The sequence below is a fragment of the Meles meles genome, chromosome 2 (assembly GCF_922984935.1).
Source record: "Meles meles chromosome 2, mMelMel3.1 paternal haplotype, whole genome shotgun sequence".
Lineage (NCBI taxonomy): Eukaryota > Metazoa > Chordata > Mammalia > Carnivora > Mustelidae > Meles > Meles meles.
This window is the reverse complement of record NC_060067.1, coordinates 155,924,797-155,943,015: the sequence shown is the minus strand read 5'-3', so window position 1 is coordinate 155,943,015 and position 18,219 is coordinate 155,924,797. Positions and strand designations below refer to the sequence as shown.

General features: G+C 50.0%; 1 protein-coding gene across 1 annotated transcript in view; it reads left to right on the top strand.

Moving 5' to 3' along the window:
- The window catches only part of FAM167A (family with sequence similarity 167 member A), a 43,109-nt gene extending 25,627 nt beyond the window's left edge, over positions 1-17,482 (top strand). Inside the window, exon 4 of the mRNA XM_045985013.1 lies at positions 14,248-17,482. Within this exon, the coding sequence (XP_045840969.1) occupies positions 14,248-14,511 (264 nt within the window). The 3' untranslated portion in view covers positions 14,512-17,482. The remainder of the gene's footprint in view (positions 1-14,247) is intronic.
- Positions 17,483-18,219: the final 737 nt, after the last annotated feature.

Below are 18,219 nucleotides of genomic sequence, written 5' to 3'. Positions count from 1 at the left end.
AGGAAAGAGTGAGCTAGAAAGGGCATGCCCTAGATCATGTGGGACTCGGCTCTCTAGCTGAGTCTGGAATTCAGAACATTTCACAAACCTCTGTGCTTGGTCCTAGAGCTTGTAGCACAAGGGGGAAAGGGACACTTCCTTGTCTCCTTTCCAACCCTGCTAAAATGTTCCCCTTGCCAATGCGACAGATAAAGAAAAGGGGAAAATCTTCCACTTGGCCTGTTTGGTGCCAAAACTAAAAACAAAACAGAAGGGTCCAGCTTCCTCAGGAGTTGTCTTTGGGGCCAGAATCCTTGGGCGTGAGCAAATATGTTTTTTGCAGTTTCATGCAGGTGTTTGATACCCACAGAAAGCCCCCCAAAATGTGTTTATGGTTGTTAGAAAAAGGGAAGAGGAACCTGACAAGTTTTAGTAATTCTAGAACGTGCTGTGGCAGGTCACAGACTTGAACTTGGCTGGCCCTATCTGTGGCCACAGCTTGATTTCAACCTCTTCTGATTAAGCCTCTCTTGCCTGTGCTGCCTGTTTGGCAAGCACATGACTGGTGTGTCCCAGGCATGGCCAACAAGGCCAGTGTTACCCATTTCCACTGAATGATACAGCTAAGTGGCAATTCAAACACACCAAGCCTTGTTTGATGATAGTCGTGGTACTGCCTCCTGTCTAGGGAGCATGGTATTATCCCCGAAGCACTTTTACATACAGTATCCTGGGAGAAGCCTTGGAGGTACTTGTTATTCCCATTTTACAGAGGAGAAGACTGAGGCTCAGAAAGATACTAAGCCTGAAATCAGAGAGGTTAAGGGACTTGCCCAAGGTCATATGCAAGGATATGGCCAAACAAGGACACAGACCCACATCTCCGGGCTCTGGATCCAGATCGCTGACTTTTGTACTAGGTATAGGTACTGACCCTCTCAGTGTTCTAGTCGGTGAGGCCAGGAGTTGTCAAAAACCCGTATTTAAAACCCTGCTGGATACCTGGGTAGCTCAGTCAGTTGGGCTCCGCCTCAGTTCTGCCTTTGCCTCAGGTCATAATCCCAAGGTCCTGGAATCAGTCTTGCATATTGGGCTCCTGCTCAGTAGGGGAGTCTGCTTCTCCCTCTCCCTCTACTGATAGCCCCGTTCCTGTTTGCTTACCCTCTCTCTCAAATAAATAAATAACATATTTAAAGGAAATACATAAATAAATCCCTGCTAATTGCGGAACAGGACATGTGTAAAGGGTGAGCGAGGCCTCACAACCACCGTGTAGCAGGGCCTGGGAAAGCTGTGGCCATTCTATGATAAGGATATGCTCAGAGCCACCCAGAGAGGTGCTGGCTGAGCTGGGGTTCGAGTCCCCAGAGTTTCTAGTCTGGCTTTTCCTTTGCCCAACTCTGAGTCTTCTCAGTGTACCTGGGAGCTTTCAGCCTGCCTGGCCTGAGCAATCTGCGGGAGGAAGACTGTTCTAGTAATCTGGCCACACACTTTAGTAACACTTCAGTCTTTACTGAAGTATTTACAAACAAAGTCACCGGCAAAGGCAATAGGACAAAACATCAGTGATCTTTATTTCTGAATGCCAGTATTATTCTTTGAACTTTTCTATAGCTTCTGAGGTTTCCAAAATAGGAATGCATTATATACCACTAGGAAGAAAAAAGATTTAAAAATGAAAGGTAAAAGAAAGAAAAGTTCCAAGCTCCTCTCTGTCTTGCCGATGTAATTGGTACACGTTCCTTACCTTATAATCTACAGGTTTTAAAAAAAGGCATAGATTCTCCTAGACTAAAATAAGAAAATTGACACCTGGATCCACAGAAATTCCCCAGTCACAGTGAGGGCTGACGAGGTGGGGACCATTGGCCAGTGAGATGAAGCCAACTCCAAGAATCAGGTCCTGCCTCTTTCCTTCCCTTAAGTGTCTTGCAGTTGAAAGGAGAGGGAGGTGGGAGACAGGAGCAGAGGCCTGATAGGAGTACCCACTCAGAATAGCAGCAGAAGGGGCCCCTGGGTGGCTCAGTGGGTTAAGCCGCTGCCTTCGGTTCAGGTCATGATCTCAGGGTCCTGGGATCGAGTCCCGCATCGGGCTCTCTGCTCAGCAGGGAGCCTGCTTCCCTCTCTCTCTGCCTGCCTCTCTATCTACTTGTGATCTCTCTCTGTCAAATAAATAATCTTAAAAAAAAAAAAAAAAAGAATAGCAGCAGAAGGCAGCCCTGGGGCTGTAAGAGACAGCCAGGGTCGGGGTGGGGATCCATTGATCCAATCCTCCATTCATCCATTATAGCCAGAGTTCCTGGAGTACCTGAAATTAGGAGCTGGGTGCAGCTGGGGGCCAGGGTGAATTGGACAGGGTTCCTGCCTTTATGGGGTTCTCCCTTTTGTGGAGGACACAGACACAAAACATAATGACACAGTGTGACAAGAGCTATGCTAGAGGTTTAATGAGTACAGTTCTAAAATCCTTCGGGAGCTGACGTGCACGCTGAGTGGTCGCTGTGTGCCAGGCACAGCGGACAATCAAATTAACCAAGGGGAAATACACAAATCCTTACCTTCTTCCACAACCAAATCCCTGTCTTCAAGTGTGATTGACATTAAGCAGCTCCTTATTTCCAATTCACATTTTTCCAATAATAAGGAAAACCCAATTCCTCTGAGGGGCACCCTCCAAGTTATAATAACTACACCATATGTAAATGTGTAGTAAGTGTTGGAAAAGGTACCCAGAGCATTTGTTAAAAATACAGATCCGGGAGTGCCTGGGTGGTTTGGTCTGTTAAGCATCTGCCTTTGGTTCAGGTCATGATCCTGGGGTCCTGGGATAGAGTCCCTCATCGGGCTCCTTACACAGTGGGGAGCCTGCTTCTCCCTCTGCCTGCCGCTCCCCCTGCTTGTGCTCTCTCTCTCTGACATATAAATAAAATCTCTCTAAAAAAAAAATACAGCTCCCTCCCAACTCTCCATAGAAATTTAGATTCCATTAATCTGTGGTGGTGTCAGGAGATTTACAAGTGCCTGTTGGGGTTCTAATGTAACTGGGTCACTAACCAGACACAGGTGGAATGGGAAAAGCATAAAATTTGTGACGAAACCAGACTTCCAGTCAGGTTCTACTATACCCTAGCTGTGTGACTTTAGGAAAACTGATTAACCTATCCCCAGGTTTTGTCATTGTAAAATGATCTAATAAATACCTACGTGGCAGAGTGGATATAATAAATACCTACCAAGATAGTCAGGGTCTCTGCACTAAATGTCCTGTGAACATTTATAGTCATCACAACATTCATACAGTGCTCTTTTAAGGCAGGCACTGCCCCCATTTTGCAGATGAGAAACCTGAGGTAGAGTAACTTGGCCAAGATCAACCAGCAGGGTGGGGGAGTTGAACCCAGAGCTGACTGACCTCAGAACCCCTGCTTTGAACGGCTGCTCCACCATCAGTTGCTCCTGGGATCGAATGAGCTTGAATCCACTTTGTATTTCATGAGGTTGTAGGCTCGTTCAACACATCCTCTCAACTCCTGGAGTTCTAGGCTGTTATTCTCCAAAGTTTGCTCGATTTTGCACTTTTTCCAAGAACTCCCCTCTCCCTCGGAGAAGTCTTCATTATTCTAATACAGACGGGCCGGGTCTGGTAGCACAGACCCGGCCCATCTGTATTATTATTTTATAAACTTCGGGACCCACCCCTGTCCCCAAGCCTCCGCCAGGGCCAAAAATAAACAAATAGATAAAAAACAAAACAAAACAAAAAAACCCAAGCACTGACCAAAGGCTGTTGTTGGTCATGTCCCTGGGCACGGGCCTGAGCCAGACACAGCCAGTGAGCAGGCAAAAGCCACAGAAAGCTGACAGAGAAGCTCACTCAAGGCGGCTGAGCCCTTGGCAGGGGAAACGGTTTCCACGTCTGCACCGAGGGCCCGGCACTCACGAGCAACCCGGGGAGAAGGAGAGTCCCAAGCCAGTGGGCAGTCCTGGCTTCTCTGCCTCCCTCACTGTTCCCCCGAAGGGCAGGCATGCCCGCCAGCACCAGCGGCTGAGGACGACCCTCTCTGGTAGAGCTAGTTCTTACAGCGCTAGCTAGAAGGATGCACAGAGCCGCCACATGCTAGAGCAGGAAGGAGCCAAAGGGCTGATCAATCTTGTTTTTCAACGAGGAGATGCGCAGAGAGATCCCGTGAGTGTCCATCAGTCAGCTGTCCCAGGCTCGCTGCCCAGCCCTCTCCATCCCACCGCCTCCTTGGTTCACACTCTGCCAGCAGCCCCAGGGCCACCGTTGGCCACATTCCACAGCACTCACCAGTTGGTGGCCTTACTAAGCTCCTGGGGTGTGTGGGGGAGGGGAGCAGCCCTGACTTGGGTTCCACCTCTGGACTCTGATGGGGGTAGCTGGGTCACAGCCGCTTCCCAGGAGCAGCAAATACTCTCCCTAGGTGGGTTTTGCTTTCACCCCAGCGGCCCTAGGCTGCTGCCAGTTCCCTCAGGCAGATGAGGCCCAAACCATCTGTTCTAAGGAGGCAGGCTCCAGGTTAATGGAGTGTGAAATGACTTTGGAGAGAGAAATGGCCTCAGTCATGCCTGGAAGGAGGGGCAGAGAATAGATTAGCTTCACTTCCTCTTGAAGGCACTGTGAGAATCTATATATAGAACCTCCAGGTGCCCCGGAGTCTTGATTACTCATACAAGCCCCAGCCCCAGAGAGTTTTTGGCCCACAAGCAGTGGTCCTCACTCGTGGTCAACCAGTGTTTCTGGCTGGTTCATGGGCTTGCTCAGCCTCTGGTGTGAAACTCCCACTCTGTCCGTTTCCAAGCTGGGAAGCCTGGAACCCAGGAGAAGTCTAGAAGTCCCAGCAGGTGTGCTCTAGGCTCTTCCCGGGGCTCTCCACAGAAGTCAGGGCACCTCAGCCCCCTTCATTCAGTTGACAGCTGCCCTGGGCCACAGCTGCCTGACCTCCAGGCAACGTCTTAAGGAAGCGCCACCCCCACCCAGGACCGATAGTGCTCCCTGTAGATACAGTGTGAAGGCAGTGCGACAGGCTCACCGGGGAACAGGAACCCAGCCCCGCAGGGAGGCCCCTCTCTGGCAGCTCTCCCACCCAGAGACACCCCAGCAGGACATCCTGCTTCAGAGAGGCCAGGGAGCTGGGTTCTCCTTGCAGTCTGCCTAGTGGCCTTGCTCCAGCAGCTTGCCAGGAGCGGTGCAGCTCTGTGAGGCCCCTGCTGGCTGTCCAGGGCACTGGCCGGGAAGTTGGGGAAGGCCCGGCACCGGCCAAACTGAGGGCACCCCACCTGGGATGATCCCTGCTTCCATTTCAAAACCTGAAGCACTTGGGCATTACCAACTCTGTGAACCCTGATAAGACACGTGATAAGGGGACATTAACGCCACCCTGCCAACCCCACCCGGCTGTGCCTATGAGGAACGACACAGGTGTCAGGTGTCAGTAATAATCTGCGAAGTGTGTGGGAAGCATGATTTGGCAACCAGCTCTACTCCGGGCCCTGTTGATGAGGGAAGAGGAATGATACCAGGCCTCGGCACTCAAGGACTCCTTTGACTTAGTGGGAGAGATAAGAGTGACAAACGGGATATAACTAAATGCCTAGCATTTAGTTCTGGGGGCTAAAGTGGAACTACTTATGGAACCTCATGTCCCATACAGAGTGTCTTATACGTGTGTTATTCATGTCATTCTCGAGAGCAGACATTAAGATTATGCCCATTTCACAGATAAGGAAATAGAAACTCAGACAGCTTGAGCAACTTGCCCAGAGTTGCACCATCAGGGAGTGATCAATGAAGGACATTGAACCCACAAGCTAGTGCTCTGTTCAGACTACTCACTGCCTCTCCACAGGCCTGGAGGACAGCCTGGGCGAGAAAGACGGGAAAGGCCCCCTGGAATTGCCCCAGCTGGAGAAAATCAAAACATGGCTCTAGGGAGGTATCATCCATTGATGGACTCATTCTTTCTTCCTTTCTTTCATTCATTCATTCATTCACTGAACAAATGGCTTTTGAGCACCAGAGCTATGCACCAGGCACAGGGATGGGCCTGGTGAATACACGGTAGTCATTTCTCCTTGGTGTTTTGCCACCTGGTAGGGGGGAGAGATGAGTCAACAAAGCCTTATGTAAGTGCTGTGGTAGGAGGCACCCAGGATGGGGAGTTTCTTCCAGCCTGCAGGGTTTAGGGGCAAGGGCTGGTCCTGAAGTATGATGGGAAGGGAAGAAGTGGTTCTAGGAGAGGGAATAACGACCCGGTGTGACTGCCATGGAGGGAAAGAGACTCAGAATGGGAGAGCTGAGGCTGGAGAGAGTAAGGGAGCCAGGAGGGCTGGCGGTACATTTGAAAGGTTTGAAGAGTGGGGAGACCTGTCCATTAGCCTCTTGAGTGGCCCAGGGCAGACCGTGGGAGGGGAGTTGTCCTTCCCATCCCTTCTGCTCTCACTCAAAGGACACAGGATTCCTTTCTTGGGTGTGGAGCTTCCAGGCCCACCTCCTGTCCAGGAGGCAGTCTTATCAGGTAGGGGAAGGGGACCAGCATCCCCTTTCCATAAAGGGGTCACACCACAGCCCAGAACCACTCATCTCACTAGGGGCTGATCTAGGACTGTGTCTTAGTCTCTTGCTGCTACTGCAACAAAATACCACATCCTGGGTAGCTTTTCAGCCACAGACATCTAATTCTCACAGTCAGGAGGCTGCAAGGCCAGGATCGGAGGACCAGCGTGGTCAGGAGAAGGCCCTCTTCCGGGTCACAGACTTCTTGCTGAGTCCTCACATGGTGGAAGAAGAGGCAGAGGGATCTCTCCAGAGTTTCTTATCAGAGTGTCAATCCCATTCATGACTTAAGTGCATCCCAAAGGCCCTACCTCCAAATACCATCACATTGGGCATGAGGGTTTCAACATGTGAATTTTGGGGTCACACAAACATTCAGACCAAAGAAAACTGGAACCCAGAGCCTCTGGGGACAGATCTAGGGTCTCTTCAGGGTGCATCAGGCTGTCCTTCTTAAAGGCCAGCCTTGTGAGTGAAGATGCAGTTTGGCCTAGGACCTTCCGAGTTTGAAAATCAAAGGTCTGATCATATACGTAGAGTTTGACTCTTGCCACAGAGGACAGACAGTCCCTCACAGGGTCCTGCTCTCTTCTCTGGCTCTGGCTCTGCTCAGACTTTCCCTCCCATTAGACAGTGGCTCCCAGGGAACACAAGAGCCCCTCGGAGGAACTGAGACAGATGGTTATCTTCTGCCCAGGGAATGGGAGCTGTGGTGCCCTTCCGCCCACCCACACCCCGGGCCAGGGACAGCCCGGCACCTGCCCAAGGCCAGTGGCATCAGAGTGACAGCCATGAGCACAGCCTCTCCTTTGCCAGGAAGAGTGGTCTCCTGCTGCCAGAGTAGAGACCTTTGAGAAGCATGTTCCAGCCCCCTCTCAGGTCAACAGCTTTGCTGGAAAATCAATCCCCAAGCAGTTTGGTTTCTAGGGGTGTTGGAAAAAAATGTTTTTTAATTTTTCCCAGACCCTAAAGTTGCCTCTAGCAGCACATTTCAGTGACAGTACTTGCTTGCTTTCCTAACAGCATTATTCTGGCTCTTTCTCAGAGGCCAAACCCAAGATCAAATAATGAATAATATTTTCTCCAGGCTTCTAAGTGTGTTCCTACCCAGCACTGATGAAAACAATAAGCCGGACCTTTTGGTTAAGTTATATAAATCACCACGCAGCTCACAAAAACTACTTCTAAGGTTCAAGAATGAAGTCTTGTAGAGAATACAGCGCGTTCTGTCCTTTCATGCGCAACTGAGAATATGGCCTGGATTTTTCTACTCTGAAAATGGCCTGGATTTTTCTATCTGTCTCTTGTCAACATCAGTCAGAGCCTAATTGTGGCTGTGGGGCTGAGGTGGCTTAGATCCGAGCCTCAGAAATAGGGATTAAATGAAATGCCCTTGATCACCGTGGAATTCTTTGTGTCTTCCGAGATCTGTGCTAATCTCTGTGGGCCTCAGTCCTGCTCATTCATAGCTCCTCTGGTTTGCCCTGGGCATAGGGCCTTCTCTGGGGTTTAGAGATAGATTTGCAAACCTCTGCCCAGATGTGCTGGCAGGGGCGCACAGGGCCGAGTCTCAAGCCCTGGTCCCCATCTTGTTGCTTCTCCAAATTAAGAAAACAGAAACTTCCAGGGGCAGAGGTGCAGGATTGTCCAGAAAGTGAAGAAAACGAAGCAGGTCAGGAACAGGACTTCGGGGAGGCCCGGTGCTGGAGAGAGGAGGGTGTGTCCCACAGGCCACGCACTGGCACTCGCTTGAGGAAGCAGGAGCTGTGGGGAGCAAAGGCAGCACATCAGAAAGAATCGTTTCTTGTGCTCCCGAAGGTCTGCTAGTTACGTGTCTTTTGTATTTTTTCAAACTCCTTAAATCTTCAGGGTGTTTTAGGCCTGCAGAGAGCAGACCCAAGAAAGTGTTCTAGCACATCCTAGAGCCACTAGGACTAAAGTTATCAGCTGAACCTCGCACATTTAAGACTTTATTCAAGGAACGGACATGCTGGCTTCCCTGGAATGCCAGGACGTCATTCAGGGTTTTAGACTGAGCAAGTGAACACAGGGCACGTGGGCAAGGGGTGCCGAGGAAGGGAGCAAATCATCCAGATGGCCACAAACACGCCGCTTCTCCCAAACGCTGCTGGAGCCATTACCAAAGAACAAAATACTCTCTCCTCGGCAGTTGGTCTAAGCCTCTCCTTCTCTGGTCACCACCCCTCCGACCTACTTCAGAGAAGCCTTCAACCTCCCAGACCACTCCTCCTCCTTCAGGGTCTGGGGGTTCCCCAGTGCCACCCATGTTAAAGAACATATCCCACAGATGGGCCTCCGGCTGACCAGGACAGGTCCTCCTCGCCAACGCCTGCAACGTCCACACGTGCCAGGGACCGCAGAGACTTCTAGGACGTGGGACTTGGGAAGCTAAAACCAGGAAGGTCCTGGGCAAACCAGGTCAGAGTGATCCCCCAAATGTGTAGCTTTTGCTGTTTCTTTAATGGTGGTAAAATACATGTATATTACATAAAATTACCATTTTAAGCATTTTTAAGTATATAATTAATTAGGTACATTCACAGCCTTGTGCTGTGATGCTCACCACCATCCATCTCCAGAAAGGCTTTCTTCTTCCCCAACCAAACCTTTGTCCCCAGTAAACACACACTCCCCTATTCCCCCAGGCCCTGGCAACCTCCATTCAATTCTCTGTCTCTACGAGTTTGACTACTTAGGTATGTCATGTAAGTGGAATTGTAAAGTACTTGTACCTTTTGTGGCTGGCTTCTCTCTTCCATATCATCCTTGAGGTCTCCCATGATATGTCAAGATGGTGGAAGGACATGCCGTTGTACGGGAAGACCGTGTTTCGTTTTTCTCTGCATCCATCCACGGACACATGGGTGACTCCCACCCTTCGCCTCTTGTGAATAACGCTGCTATGGACGCGAGCTACCAGTTAATGTTCAAGCCCCTACTTTCCATTCTTGCAGGGATCTACCTGCAAGAGGCACTGCTGGGTCATGTGGCAATCCTATGTGTCATTTTTGAGGAACTGCCTCACTGTTCTCCACATCGGTTCACTGCAACTGCAATGTCGGCTTTCACTCCACCCGGCCCAGAGGCGGGAGTCAGCCTGTCTTCTAGCTCCCCCTGAGACTTGGCCCCAGAGACCTCCCAGCAGAGCCCTCTCCCATGAGATCCTTCCATGAGTTTCTGCGGCTGGCCAGCCTACCTGGGTTGGCTACAGCCAAGCACCACGGTTGCTAGCAGGCCACCAATCGGCCGCCTTCTTCTTCCTGGGCTTCCTCACCCAGTGGGAACACGCCCTGTCACCGCAATGTGCTGACAGCCACCACACGCTGACATTTCTCCCCCTTTCACCAAGTACTATTCCCTAATTACAGGATTACAGCCACTGTGGGTGCTCCTCTGAGAATCCAGCAAGAGCCTCTATTGTGCAGGAACAACAGGCCACCCTGGGCAGGGAGATTAGAAATCAGCACGTCCTACAGTGGAGTCTTTGCCAGGGAGAGCATTAACCCACACTGATCATTGAGTCACCGGGACCAGGTTTTAGGGCCAGCATCTCGGTTGTTTTAATGAAGTCTTAAAAGTGGGAGGTTCTGGCCAGTTTCCACATTCTGCACCTAGGCCCAGAGAGAAAGAACTTAAAGGTGAACCTCTTACCTTTGTTTGACCGGCAGCCTTCAGCTCACTTGGCTTTCACTTATTGTCTGCTATGCTTCTCATAGTCCTTGGAATAAACAGGATCCCTTCTCTCTAGAAGAAGAGACAGGAGTTCAGGCAGTGTTAGTGACTCACCCAAAGCCACATAGCTAGTGAAGAGGGGGTCCCACTGGAACCAAGAGTCTAACCCCAAAGCAATGGATTTCCCACTTCTCACTGCCTCTGGGATCCAGCCCACCTCCGGGTCAGCGGAAGCTATGGAGAGGCCTCCAGCTCTGGGCTCTGATGGGCCCCGCGGTGATCTGAGTGCACCACACCCTGGCTGGCCAATCCCAGACAGTCCCTTAAACTTCTCTGTGTTGGTTTCCTCAGTTTCCTCTTCCGGAACACAGATCGAAATACCTCTCATCTAAAGCTATGCTTCCACTGCACCTGACAGTATGTGGCAGAAGACGGGGTGTGAGGCCATCGCTGCCTGGGCACCTCCTTGGCAGAGAAGACAGAAAAGGCAGGAGGGCCTCCATCCTCCAGGCCAGACCCCGTCCCAGCTCTCCCACCTTCCTCAGGAGCTGCCATTCTTCCAACTTACTGCAAGCAGGAGCCGTGAAGACTTATGTCCGCTAAACATTTCTGCAAAGGTTAAAATCTAAAAAGCCTCTTAACCTGTATGAACCTTGTAGACATGAGGCTAAGTGCCATAAGCCAGTCACAAAAGGACAGATTCTATGTGATTCCACTTACATAAGGCAGGTGGGGCAGTCCATTCATAGAGACAGAAAGTGAAATGGTGGTTCTGGGGGTGGGAGAAATGGGGGTGGGAGGGGGGAGGGGGAGTTGTTTAAGGGGGACAGAGTTTCAGTTTGACAAGGTGAAGACATCTGAAGGTAGATGGTGGGGATGGTTGCATATCAGTGAGGATATGCTTAATGCCACTGAGCTGTACACTTAACAGTGATGAAGACAGTAAAAATTTGATGTTCTGTGTATTTTACCACAATGAAAAAAATGAAAAAAAAAAAAATCCTAGGGTGCCTGGGCGACTCTTTTGGTTAAACAACTGCCTTCAGCTCGCTCAGGTCATGATCCTAGAGTCCCGAGATCAAGTCCTACTTAGGACTTCTGCTAGGCAGGGAGTCTGTTCTGCTGACCTCTCTTCTCTCCTTCTCCTTCTCTCTCTCTCTCTTTCAAACAAAAATTTTAGGGGTGGGGCAGCAGGGAGACTGCACATTTTGCTTAGGTGTTTTTTGTTTGTTTTTTGGGGTTTTTTAATTTTTATTTTTTTAGCTGTGGGAACTCATTTCTGTCTGGATCTGGTCTGATTACAGCAGAGTTACCTCTTAAGGGCGGGTGGAGGGGGCAGGGCTCTAATTAATGTTCAAGGTACAGAGTCACCCTTGGGAAATCCTTAGTGAGTGAGAATAGGGCCAACAGGGCCAATTTTCCCGGTGGTGTTGGAACACTGTTTCTCTGAGCATCAGATGCAGCAGCGGACTTACATTCAGGGATCATAATACAATAGATACTCTGAGTGACTCCTGGGGCAGATATTCACACTGAGGCACCCTCAGAACCAGGGTCTGCTGGGAAAACAGCAGCTTTCCAGTCCCCCTCATGGTCCTTGGGGCGCAAACAAGTAGAATGGGCAGAATCCTCAGCCCCATGGGAAGTGTGGTCTTACTTCTCTTCTTTCCCTTACGCGGAGTTGAATGAATCCAAGCTCAGTGAGTGTGTGAACTGGTCCCACCAAAGACAGCTGGACACGTGCCTTACACTCACCCCTCTGTCCAGCTAACACTGATGGGATTTCAGCCCTAAATTGTCCTCTGATCTCTGTCTGCATCTATTAGCCCTAGAAAAACAGACCTTTTCCCCCAACAGGCACCCCTACAGATCCCATCTCACAGATACTCCCAGACACCTGCTCAAACCTGAAACTTTCCAACTTCAAAGGATCTTTTAATATCTAAGATCCAGTTCCTGGACCCAGAGTTCAAACCTAAACCATGAAGTGCCTATCTTTTCAAAGAGCTCTATCTTCAAATTAGAAAATACCCCAGAGAAATGGTTCAATCAAGACTCCTCAAAGACCATATTAGATAAAGCAATGGGTATGAGCTGGCATTGTCTTTCAGACAAATCTGATGACCATCTCCTTCAGAAGGGTTTCAGACAACACCTAGTCCACTTTCAGGCACGACTAAGGGCTCCATAACAAATGAATGGATAACCAGCTGCCCTTTGATGAATCTGCCATCATTAATTTGTTGCTATTCTAAATCAATAAAATATTCTTGAAGACTTATTTAGTTATTTTAGAGAGAAAGAGAGCGAGCAGGGGTGCGGGCAGAGGGAGAGGGAGAAGGAGAGATACTCAAGCTGACTCCCCAATAAGCATGGATCCCAGGACCCCAAAGCTATGACCTGAGCCAAAATTGGGACATTCTTGTCAGTGGCTTGGGCTCTGGAGTCTGTTTGTCTGGGTTTCTCATCACAACTCTGCCATTTTTGCCCTTTGTGATTTCATGAGTTGCTGCCTCTTCATCTCTGACTTGTGGATGATGATGGTGATATTACTTAACAGAGTTGTAGTGAAGAGTATCTGTAGCATGTTGATGTACCCACTATAGACTGAATCTTTGTGCCCCCCTTCCAAATTCATATGTTGAAGCCCTTACCCCCTGTGTGATGGTATTTGGAGGTCGGCCTTTAGGAGATAATTAGATTTTGAGGTCATAAGTGTGGGGCCCCCATCATGAAGTTAATGTCCCTTTGAAAAGAAGGAAAGCTGAGCTTTCTCTCTCCGTCATGTGGGGATACAGCAAGAAGGTGGCCATTTGCAAGCCAAGAGAAGGTCCTCAGTAAGAACAGAATCAGCCCACCCCTTGATCTTGGACTTCTTGAACCCAAGAACCATGAAAAATAAATGTCTACTGGTTAAGCCTCCCAGTCTGTGGGGTTTTATATGGCAGCCTGAGCAGACTAATCCATACCTGAAGAACTAAGAACAATGCCTGGTTCATAGTAAAACATTCAGTAAATATTAGCATTTATTTACATATTTGTTTGTTTGTTTTGAAACGTTATTAAGAACTACTACAGACAGGGACACCTGGGTGGCTCAGTGTGTTCAGCATCCAATTCTTGGCTTCACCTCAAGTCATGATCTCATGGTCAGAACTCTGAATTGGGCTTAGCGGGGAGTCTGTTTGGGGATTCTCTCTTTCCCTCTTCCTCTGCCCCTCCTCCTGCTTGCTCTCTCTTTCTCTCTCAAATAAATAAATAAATAAAATACGTTTAAAAACATATTAGAGGGTGCCTGGGTCGGTTAAGCAACTGTCTTCAGCTCAGGTCATGATCCCAGAGTCCCAGGATCGAGTCCAGCATCGGGCTCCCAGCTTCCCAGGGAGTCTGCTTCTTCCTATGACCTTCTACCTTCTCATGCTCTCTCTTATTTGCTCTCTCTCTCTCTCAAATAGATAAAATCTTTGAAAAAAAAAACCATACTGCAGTCATTTTAAAATGTTTAAAGATTTAAAGAATGATCTAACAGTAGACCCACCACCCAACATAAATTATGAAATATTACCAATAAAGCTGAAGCCCCCATAAACCTTCCTCAACCACCTTCTTTCCTTCCCACTCAGAGGTAATCATCCTTCTCAGTTTGGTACTTACCACTCCCGTGGATTCCTTTATACTCTTACTCTACCCGTGTGTGTCTGTTAACAATGAGACTGAACCTTTAAGCCGGACGGATATGTGCCTCTTCCAGAAATATTTAGACATAGAATCTAGCCTGGCATGAAGTGTTATTGGGGGAACCCGTCTGTCCCCATTTGTCATCTTGCTGTGTGTGTCTTTTCACCTTCCTGAGCAGGGAGTGTGCCGATATCTCCAGGTGGACCAGCTGGTGGTGCAAGCCATTAATTAGGTCTCCCACCAGCAGGTCTGTGTCTGTCAGAGATTGTGGAGCTGCAACCCCAGCCCACCTCTTTGCTGATGCCTCCCTTCCTCCCTTCCAGATGGAGATGCGTCTGCAGGACCAGCAGCTGGCCAGACAGCTCATGCGCCTGCGCAGTGACATCAGCAAGCTGAAGATCGAGCAGACCTGTGACCTGCATAGGAGAATGCTCAATGATGCCACCTACGAGCTGGAGGAACGGGACGAGCTGTCTGATCTCTTCTGCGACTCTCCGCTGGCCTCCTCCTTCAGTCTCTCCACCCCACTCAAGCTCATTGGAGTCACCAAGATGAATATCAACTCCAGGAGGTTCTCTCTGTGCTGAGAAGCCCTAGTAGGGGACAGAGGAGCCAGAACAGAATGTTGGGGAGGCGGGGAGGTATGGAGGTTGCATCACCCTGAGTGGGTCTCCCCAGGGGCAGGGCTTCCCTGTGGCTGGTGAACCGTGGGCCCTCAGGCCCATGGAAGGTGCTCTGTCAGGGGGCCCCGGCTGTGGAGCCCCACAACCCCTCGACTGTCTGTGACCCAAAGTGTTCTGCAGAAGGGCCGCCCCATCCAGATGTTCAGTGAGACCTGACTCCCATCATGACGCATCTCCATCCTCCCCTCACTGACCCGCATTCCTGTTTCCTCAGAATCACTGGTGCTATGATCTGAGATCCCAAAGGGGGGCCACCAAACGCTATTGTTCTTGCAGAAAACTTTCCCAGTGGCACAAAGCCCCAGGAAGGAGGTGATTAGGTACGTCAGATGAGCCCATCTGCTGTTGCTGTCCTCTAAGTACAGGCTCAGTTTCACCATAGACAGGTGACTCAGCAGCCCTGACAGGGACCCAGGAGGAGTGACAAAGTGGAGCTTGGGAACACAGGCCCCATAGTCATCACTAGCTTCTCTGCTGAGCGGCCCGTCCAAGCTCCTGTCAGTCTTAGACCCTGGCACAACCAGGGCTGTGTCGATTGTTTCTAGGGCATGCCAGGACACACGGGGGCCCCGGGGGGCGGAGCAAACACAGATGTTCTCCCTGCTGCCTTCCCTGGCTGCACACACCAATCCCAATCTCCAAAGAACCCCTTTGCGGCCACCCTGCTCCTCCAGGGGAGTGCCCGAGGGAACTAGGCAAGTCTGTCAGTGGATTTCCCAGCACCGACTTCTCCTGGTGGCGTCACCTTTGTCCCCTTCCTGCCCTCCCTCAAAAGACTTGAGGAAGCTCAGGAGCTCATGCTGAGCCTCCTCTGACATTCTGTGCCTGATTTAAACCACTAATTTTAATTGAATCAGACTGTTACTAATCTGTTGCTAACTTGTTCAGAGCTGTTTGATTTTTGTCCACATGGTGACACCAGTTGGGTAGGTCAAGTGCAGTAGTTCAGGATTTGACTTGAAAGGTTCTCCCTGACGACAAGCATGAGGATCAGCAAGGCGAGGACTGAGGCCTCAACAGGGAGGAAAGTTAGCCTCATAGGACGCCACCTGGTGCAGGTTCTCCTGCCAGTGGCTTTTGACGTCACCTAGTTCAAGGCTCCTTGGGCGTAAAGGAGTAAAGTGAAGCCAGGGAAAGAGGATGACTTCTCTCAGATTATGCGGCTCCCTAGTGGCTACAGACGACCAAACAGGTTAAATCATTGAGAATGTCAAGACAGATCATCATCTTTCAACGAACTTGAACCCCAAAGATGGTCCTAGTGCTTTGCCAAACCCACCAACTGCCAAGTCCTCTACGCTCCACCTCGTGCAGCCCCCAAGCATACCTCTCACTTTGCAGTCCTGAATATTTGGGTCCAACTTAGAGCAGTGCCTGGAAAGTGGACCCACAGAACACGTGTTACCAGTCACACTTCCATAGTCGAAGTAAGGTGTCCCAATGTTCTTTCGTGTTTCATCTTCCCATAGAGTCTCTCTGGGCCCATGCACACCACACACACACACACACACACACACACACACACACACACACACATGCCCTGACCCACATGGGGAAGGTTGTTTTTCTTTGGTGGGCTGGCCGTGGGAGGACATGAATGAGTGGTCCTAGGTAGAGAAGAACTTGGTCTCTTTCTGGTGATGTCAAAGAGCCAGAAGCTTTATGCTTCCTTCACAGAAGGTAGAGCAACATAGCTAAGATGTGTTTTCTGCCTGACTCTGACTCTGAGCAGTGACTGAAGTGTAAGGCCCAGAGGACTGGTCCGCAGAGGAGACCTCTTGGTGGAACGCCCGACCCTTTAGACCTGCTCCCCCTCAGGCAGGAAGGGAGGGGGATTTTCTCGACCTCAAGCCGTCTCTCCTCAGGGATTATGTACCAGCATTGCCCAGTCCCATCAAGACATTCCTGCCGGGCTTCTCTGAGACACGTCCTTGGGACAGCAGGGGAGCAGGCTGGCTCACACCCGCCACCCGCTCCAGAGAGGCACACAGGCACACACACTCACACCCACACCCACGCAGGAAAGCCCATTCCATCTTCTGAAAATAATGCCAAACTGATTTTTTTTTCCCTTTCTAGAAATCAGTCATTACAGTAATTGAAAGAATTGGCTTCAACGGAAGCTGATTTAATTGATTTGGTCGGTCCAATTGAATTGTCATCAACTGGGCAATTTAGTTGTTCAGCTCACCTAATGTCCCCTTCCTTTCTTTGTTCTCTGAGAGGAAACCGAGATCAAGGCACACTTTTTGGAATAGGTTAGATGTCTCAGCTCTTTTGCTTCATTCACCCCAAGAGAATTTAATTTGGGGATGAGGATGGGGGAGAAAGGGGAGGGGACCAGAGATGAGAGTGGAAGAGGATGGACTGGGTGCGTCTCCTTACTCATCCATCACCCTGTGTCCGTTAGCCCCTTATTCCACCAGGGAACACAAGTAACTCGGCAGGTCGGTTGAGTGTTGTGAATTCCCTGCCTTATGGGGCTCGAGTGATGTCTGTGCGTCACCTGTAACCTCACCTGCATCGCCAGCATCCTGGGCCCACCTTCTGGTGTGCCACATGTACACAATGTTTGCAATTTAAGTCATCATCTACCCATCTCTGTCATCCCCAAGGACCCTGGGTGGAAACCACAAGGTCTCCACTGACACCGCCACGCCCGGCAGTGTGTGATGCCTTCATGGACTTGGCAGAGATCACAGAGGCCCGGAGAGCCTGGGGAGGCTTGAGACGGCCTGCCCCAGCCCCGGGTCTCCTCCCTGTAGCAATACCAAGTGCTATTACGTAATTGATGGACAATTTATAATCTTATTTTTTATGATTCTGTGTTTCTATATTGCTGTTAGAAGAAGTGAATAAAAATATTTCAAAAGGAGATACTACGTAAGGGGGAGAAATTTGCTTTCTTTTACCTCGTTCCTATTACAGCACACAGAGAAAGAAAGGGGGAGGGGAGGAAGGGAGAGAGGGAGGAAAGAAGGAAGAAGAAAGGGAGGGAAGAGGGAGGGAGGGAGAGAGAAAGGAAGAGAGGCAGGGAGGATGAGTTTGAGCTTTACTTTGGCCATGCCTTGGGACATAATTTGGAGGTGAAGCCAACGGCTTGGATATGGAATGTGAAGGAAACCGAGGAATGGAGAACCACCTGCTGGCCGGCAGCTGGATGGAGAGGGTAACTCAAAGGTGCTTTGAGGGGAGCATGATTGGAGCAGAGGGACAAGACCAGTAGTTGTGTCTCAAGTGTGGTACATTTCAATGTACATCCCAGTGGGGAGTGAGTGAGTCGTTGGCTCTAGGGACCTGGATTTCAGGAAAAGGTCATTGTTGGAGACATAAATTTGGGAGTCTGGATTTGAGTATTTGGATGATATTAAAAGCACCATGCCTGTATAAGTCCTCAAGGAAGAGAGAGAGGACGTAAGAGAAAGGCTCAAAGTACCACCTCCTGAGACTCCGGCATCTAGAGATCTGGAGACCAAATGGAAGGTGATGACCAGACTGTTGCAGGGAGCAGAAGTGACCTTCTGGGGCTGGTGTGGCTGCTCCATTCAGGGGCACAGCCTGACGCTACACTAGCTGCCCAGCAGCCCCAGCTGAGGGTATCCCTCCAGGACT